The sequence below is a fragment of the Nansenia antarctica genome, assembly GCF_963989245.1.
Source record: "Nansenia antarctica genome assembly, chromosome: 1".
Classification (NCBI taxonomy): domain Eukaryota; kingdom Metazoa; phylum Chordata; class Actinopteri; order Argentiniformes; family Microstomatidae; genus Nansenia; species Nansenia antarctica.
In genome coordinates, this window is record NC_137674.1 from 51,106,846 (window position 1) to 51,114,345 (window position 7,500).

At 46.5% G+C, this 7,500-nt stretch overlaps 1 protein-coding gene across 1 annotated transcript in view; it reads right to left on the reverse strand.

Moving 5' to 3' along the window:
- ppp1r13ba (protein phosphatase 1, regulatory subunit 13Ba) overlaps positions 1–7,500 on the reverse strand; it is a gene marked incomplete at its 5' end in the record, with an annotated part of 48,148 nt that overhangs the window by 19,499 nt on the left and 21,149 nt on the right. Inside the window, one exon of the mRNA XM_080523820.1 lies at positions 1–67. This exon is cut by the window's left edge and continues 35 nt beyond it. Coding sequence (XP_080379946.1) covers positions 1–67 — 67 coding nt within the window. The remainder of the gene's footprint in view (positions 68–7,500) is intronic.

The following is a 7,500-nucleotide window of genomic DNA, read 5'->3' on the forward strand; positions in this document are numbered from 1 at the left end:
GTTGCTGCTGCCGCGTAGCCATCTCCTGCAGCTCTGACAGGGTCAGCTCCACGCGAGGCGGCCCCGCCTACACACACACACACACACACACACACACACACACACACACACACACAAGAGAAAAGTTAGCTCCATACTGTACAACTCCCAACCCACCCACACACACACAAACACACGCACACAGACATACACACACGCACAGAAGAGAAGAGTAAGCTACATACTGTACAGCTCCAACCCCCTCCCCCCCCCCCCCACACACACACACACACTCACACTCACACTCACACTCACACTCACACTCACACAAAAACAAGGCTCTCCACCCACAAGCACCTGCTGTACCATGCCCACACAGATATTGACCAGCAGATGAAAACACTGACTACATCAATTTGTACAGTACACACACACGCACACACACACACTAGAGGATAGAGTTGCTGTAATTGAACTACTGCAGTGTACAGCAGCATCAAACACCACCACAACAGACAGACAAACATTACCCTGAAGGTATTAATAAAGTTGTGTTGAATGTTATTAAAATTGAACAGGTCTGATGTCTCTGCTTCAGAGGACTTTATCAAACACCACAGTTCCTTTGATGTTAGAGAACAGTCAGCTTTGAGGCATCAAAAGAAGATATTTCCTATATCAAATAACAAAGCCCCTGGCCTACTGTATGTACAGTGTTTGAAGTTGGCAAGATGACAAAAACGTATATAGTGAGATTGTATTAAGATAGAGCGTTAGATCAAATTACAATCAAATGTGCTGAGGCCTTAATTTCTCAACAAACATATCCTTGCCTGGCATGGACCTCTTCACCCTCCACTACCCCTCAGTGCAGGTCCTTTACTGTTCATAATAAAACACTTTTAAAAAAGAATCCTTCCTTTTTCTAGCATTGTGACTGCCAATGACCCCTGGTCCTAGCATAGATTTCTGCTTATGATGACTGATGTTATAGATGATTCACTTACTTTAGACAAATGTACTTTGTAAATGTTGTATGTCATTTTGGATGAGAGCATCTGCTAAATGTCCAAAATAAAAAGAAAGAAAGAAAGAAAAAAGTAAAATGCCAAAGGACAAATTAAGTAATAGTTTCATATGGTATTGTATATTGTATCATATGTCTCCACGCTCATCCAGACCCTGGTTCTAACAGAGCTAACTGAGTCACGTGGTGGCGCTCCTAGCAACAGTTGTCACCATCATCATCATCATCATCACACAATCACCAGGAAATGCCTGTAGTGCCTGCACCGGACGACTATAGTCATGCCATATCCTGCTATTGTGTATACTCACTGACTCTCTATCTCTCTCTCTCTCTCTCTCTCTCACACACACACACACACACACACACACACACACACACACACAGACACACTTACGTAATTCATGGCTTTGTGTTAAGATAAAAGTAGGACAAAGTGGAGCCGTGGTTGAGGCCAGAGCAGAGTTCAGAATGATATCATTACTACACGACTGCCTTTCCCTGACCACTGGTCTCACCAGGGACCAACTCTAAACACCCCTGGTCTGGGCAGGCCTAACCAGGCCAAAGTGGGCCAGGCACCATAAAGGGGAACAACATGAGCTGTGCCTCAGGCCTATGGCTGAGATCAATATAGGAGGTGAACCTAGAGGCTGCTGGTGGATCAGTGTGTCCACTGTGCTGTCACAGCCTATGGTTAACATCTGTGTGCTGTGGCTAGTGAAAACAGGAAGACTGGCTCTGCTCTCTAACAATGGGAACTCAAGGGGGGAAGTGGGGTCGTTCCTGGGTCTCTGTGTGTGTGTGTGTGTGTGTGTGTGTGTATGTGTTTGTGTGGGTGGGTTGGGGGATGTGTGTGTGTGTGTGTGTGTGGGCTGGGGGGATGTGTGTGTGTGTGTGTGGAGGGGGGGGGGGGGGGTTGGGGGGGATGTGTGTGTGTGTGTCTCTGTGTGTGTGGGTTGGGGGGATGTGTGTGTGTATGTGTGTGTGTGTGTGTGTGTGTGTGTGTGTGTGTGAGTTGGTGTGTGTGGCGGGGGGGTTCACAGTGGTGATGTAGCCTTGTTAGAAGACACGTACCCCACCAAGAGACTCAACAGACAGTAATACCTTGTTAATGGAAGACACATCACCATCATGTGGTGACTGACCAACTCCACTTCCTGGAACACTACGCATCCTCTCAACTCCCCCGAGGAGATTAAAGATGATGTGTGTGTGTGTGTGTGTGTGTGTGTGTGTGTGTGTGTGTGTGTGTGTGTGTGATATGCAATGGTTATATCACATGTCTAAAATAACCAAGAGGTGGATGACTATTGCACATAAGACCGATAAGACAGAAAGCTGCATGCGCAACCAACAGTGGAGGCTAGTGGAGGTAGAAATCGAAGGCTCATTGTAATGCATGGAACGGAATCAGGAATGGTACTCTTGATAGCCCGTCCTCCGATTTCTACCTCCAACAGCCTCCCCTGACAGTTATAGACACAGCTGGCCTGTATACATGAACTCGATGGCAATGCGGTGTTTGACACAGTAGTAAGTATAACAAAAATACATTTGTGGCGTGGATTCATGATCCATATCCTGGTACTGTATCTCTCTAGACCTGCAGAAGCTAACAGAGAGCCAACACACATCCTCCCGCCGAGCCATTCATCATCGATACAGGGTTCCAAACCCACTGTTGGTCCAGACCTAGAGCTGTATTGGAACAGGGTGACCTAGTAAAGCAGCAAGCGTCAAAAGAGACCCAGCCAGATGTGGTGGCATCCTCTCATCTCTGCTTGGCACCTGGCCAGCCGGTTAGATAAGTCTGAACCAGTCTGCCAGTGTTGAGGAGGGGAAGAACACACTGTTACGATGTATGGGAAACAGACAAAAAACTGTTTGGCAACATTTCCTTCTGGACGACTGTGACATAACTGCTGATATTAGAGAGCAGTGTTCAGGTCCAGGATCAAGGGTTTTGACCTAGCTCCATTTATAGACGACCATTAGTCACAATGACAAGACTGATTAGCCTGCTAATGGACGGCTACTGACGTTAAATGGACATTTTGTCAATATTAACATAGCCTGACTACAAAAATGAAAGATATTCCGTGAGAAATTCAGTAATACAGAACATTGGACTTATTTGCTGTTTAGGCTACTTCACTCTTTTCTATCTTTTTACATTGTTCATAATGGGCAATCAAGAAGACATGAAGAATGCCCAGAGACAACACTTGTCACCCGACCATGACAACACAGACCCAGGATGTGACAGATGTGAGATGACCTACCTGGTGGGAGTCCCAGGTGATTCTGCAAGATCGCACCTTTATTTTGCTGCATTGTCCTTCAACAGTAAACTCCTGAACAGCCTCGACGTGTTTCCACTCCATGTTTAGAATAGAAATAATAATAACGGTTAAACCGTCTCTCTGTCTCTGCGTCCAGTAAACGTCACCTCGGACGACGGTTAACGGTTAAGATTTAAATCGGAAGTCTCTCGCGCTGCGGTGATTTAAGACTCTGGCTCAGTGATTCCCTCCTGTCCCCCCGCGAACACTGACAACCCAGAGCTCAGACCTCCTCTGCAACCAGCGGACTGTCCCGGTCACGGTGACGTTAACACAGCTGCCTGAATCGGGACGGTTGTCACAATATTTGACTGGGAGGACTGATAACGGGTCGCAGTCCCCGCATCCTTAATGTTCCAAATGTTTCCAAAACAACGTCTAGTCCCGTGGGTCTATGTATTATTCCAAGGTAATGGACGTCTCAGAGGCTGTAGCGGACATAATCTAAAAGCGGTGATTCCTCATCGCCGACATGACTTTGCTACTGCGTAAGTTTTTCTCCCCCGGGAGGGTTTTGTCCCTGTTTTGACGTGACAGCAGTTCTTTCCACCTCTCTCGCCCCCTCCCTCTCTTCTCTCTGCTGTTCTAGCCGGACCGGGACTGCAGTAGCAGCACACACCCTCCCTCTCTCCCTCCCTCCCCTCCTCTCTACCTCCCCTCTTCTCTCTGCTGCCATAAAGTCTCTGCGCCACAGCTGTCTCTCTCTCTCTCTCTCTCTCTCTCGGACAGGTAGCCTGCTGTTAGCCCCGCCCTCCAGCTGTTAGCCCCGCCCTCCAGCTGCGCTCCTGGGGGATTTAAATGAAGCCTCGTGCTTATCTGCCTATCTCGTGCCATCAATCATTCCCGCGCTTTTTGCAATATTCCTATTGTCACCTTCTTAAAATATATTTTTTATTTTAAGTCATATAAGTTTTGAGAAAAACAGAATAAACTGAACCAACATTTTAAATATTTTAGTAAATATTTGTAATTTGTAGGCAAAAACATAATTTTCCTGAAAAGTGACTTTTTAAATTCTTATTTTAAGAAGGTGACGATATGCTAGTCTCTCCTCTAAGCCTGAGGCATGCTGACAACCCCCCTGTAGCCGACCTGTTTCCAGCCATTTTCCCTTGAAATATCATCACATTGTTGATATGTAAATGTTAAAAAGCTGTCCATAATTCTGTTTGTCTCAAACATTAATGTCACAGTTGCTTGCTGGTCCACACGTATTTATTTTCCCTCTTATAGAACTATGAAACTACATTTAAATAGTATCCAGCCCTCAGCCTTGGTCTGATATTCATACCACACTCTGGTCAGCCTGTTAATTAACATGACTTACAGTCAGGGGTTTACTACAACATTGATAGGTAGGGAGCTATAAATGTGTCATTAGGTAGAGAATATCAACACTATCTATCAAGTGTGTCTCGATAAAGATCAGATTACCACCATAAACCACAGGCTTTCAGTGATGGGGTGCCACGGGGAGCCAGCAGGCCAATCATGTTCAACATCAACAAACTTATGACCTGTCTTTAACCTACCACACCTCTTTCTAAAACCAGTTGTTACTGCTGTAATTAAGCTCAGTTGTGTCACACACTGTTGGCTAACTCTCTGAGCGTGCTCAGTAGCAAGGGTCTGAGGTGGAGTTCTGATTCCCTTCCTCGTTCAGCCCCCCTCATGGACGTACAAGAAAAGGACTCCTGTAAAAAATATGATATGTCACATGCGGGGGTTCAAACCCAGGTCCCCCATGCGTAAAACACAAGCTTCTACCATTAGGCCAAGAAGCCATCCTCAAGGTCTAATGGCATTCACCTCCTGTACACATGCTTAGATCAATCATATGCTTACAAATCCATTAATGAGGGTAGAAAGACAGAATTCACCTTAGCTCACTGTTGAGGCAACAGCGGTGGAATAACTTGGAATGTCCTAGCGACCACACCTGTTATTTCTCCTCTCAGAGAACGGAGGAATAAAGGGATTTACAGGAATTCCGAATATGATCACTCATCTCCACCCTGCACAGCTGTAAATACACAGGGCTGAGAGGAGGGAGGGAGGGAGAGAGAGAGGGGGGGGGGGAGAAAGGGCTGAAGGCTCTTCAGTCTCCAGTTTGCTGTCTAGGGATAGGAGGGGGGAGGGGGGGGGGAGCTGGATATACACAGAGATAAAGAGAGAGAACGAGGGGACGGGAAAGAGAGGCAGAGAGGAAGATAGAGAGAGAGAGATAAGAGAAAAAGGAACAGAGAGAGAGAGGGGGGGGGTGAAGAGAAGGAGAAGAGGCTGAAAGAGAGACACAATGAGATGAATACAATGTGCTGCTCTCATCTGGTGCAGCTCTGTGCCTCTGGGTCCCGGAGCGAGCCATGCCCCCTCACTGAACTGGAAGAATCAGAGCCCCTCTCTGGATTACCATCAGCATGGAACACAGGCCCACGCCCATGTGGAGTACATCACACACACACGCACAGCACACACGCACACACACACACACATACACACACACACACACACACACACACACGCACACACACACACACACACGCACACGCACACGCACACATACACATACACATATGGCGCTTTTCCACTATCGGCCCGGCTCGGGTCGGCTCGCTTCGGCACGCTTCGGCACGCTTTTGAACAGTTCTGGTTTTCCACTATACACAACAGACCAGGAACGAGTCGGAGGAGTAGGCGATAGTAGGCGGAGTTACGCGTCATAACAGCGTCATAACAGCGTCATAACAGCGCGCAATGGTGGTGACGTATATTTTCACGAGACACAACACAGCCACAACAATAGCAACATGGAGGAACTTGAAGCTATCGTATACTTTTTCCTCGGCATGTGGTATATTATTAACCGTGATTTTTTGGGAGAGAAAGAGAAAGAGAGAGAGGAAGCTATGTACACATAATAAAGTCATGTTTTTTGAACCCTTAAAACCACTGCCTTCACTTGTCTGCTTTATGAACTGTAGTATCATTGTGTGCCGTGTTATTCACGGACGAACACGGTGCCCGGAGGCACCCTTTGCGGGTTAATAACTTCGGTTTACCGTGGGTTAGGATAACAATTCACGTGTCCGGATAGGGGAGAGGACAGGGAATCCAAAACCATTTGAATGGTGTCGATACGACACTGCTATCATGGTCGACACAGCGCGGAGCGAATTCCCTGTTAAAACTTTTCTCTCCCCCCGCTGTCAAAGGGAGTTTCAATCAGCTGGCGCGGTGCTGCGAGCAGCAGCGGGTTCATTGAGTTTACGGTTAAAAGCATAACTTCTCGGGGTGTAAAGCACTCTCTCTATTTCGGGCTAAACTGTGCAGTGTAGCCGGCGTCCTGGTTCCTCCAGCAACCGGACACTTCCATAAATAACAACAAATATGTAATATGTAAATATGTATAATACCACGTTCATTGATAAAATGACGCCAGGGATGGAAAGGGGTGATGGCAGTTTTAGAAGGGGGATGATGAAGCTCTGGACTATGGAACGGCACAGCACAGCACAACGGGGGGAAATGCGATAAGAATTATGTCAAAATGCAGCACCATCATGCACAGATCAGCCTTAAAGCATGTAACGTTAGATATATAACGTTATACAGGGAGCGATGTATTTCTACGCAAAGGCTGATAGATTGTAGAATCTTCTTGTCGGTAAAACGATGGAATCAATCTATTGAGGATTGTGATCTTAAATGCGTTGTGTCATCTAAGGATAGATTAGGTGCGCAGCATACACGATTTGACAAGGAAATAGGATGTTCAACACGGGTTGGAATCTCTGTACTTGATTTATTAAGACAGTCAGCGAATGGTCCATCAGCACAGTATCTCAGCATCGGCATTCAACGACCATTCCACGACATCATTATGACATACAGACAGGCTGATAGATACGAGTGCAGCGCTGTCTTGCTGGTAGTCAAATATATTTATTTATACAGCATATGGATGTTACGTGCCTGTTAGCCTACTTGCAGCTTTCAGTTCTAGTAGATTTGTAGTTTAGATCTCGCAACCAGGGATTGGGAAGCGATGTATTTCTACGAAAAGGCTGACTGACGCGGGGCTCCAATCTCCGCGTTTATAGAGTGCTCCGGTGTCTTGCTGGTAGTCAAATATATGTATTTATATATACA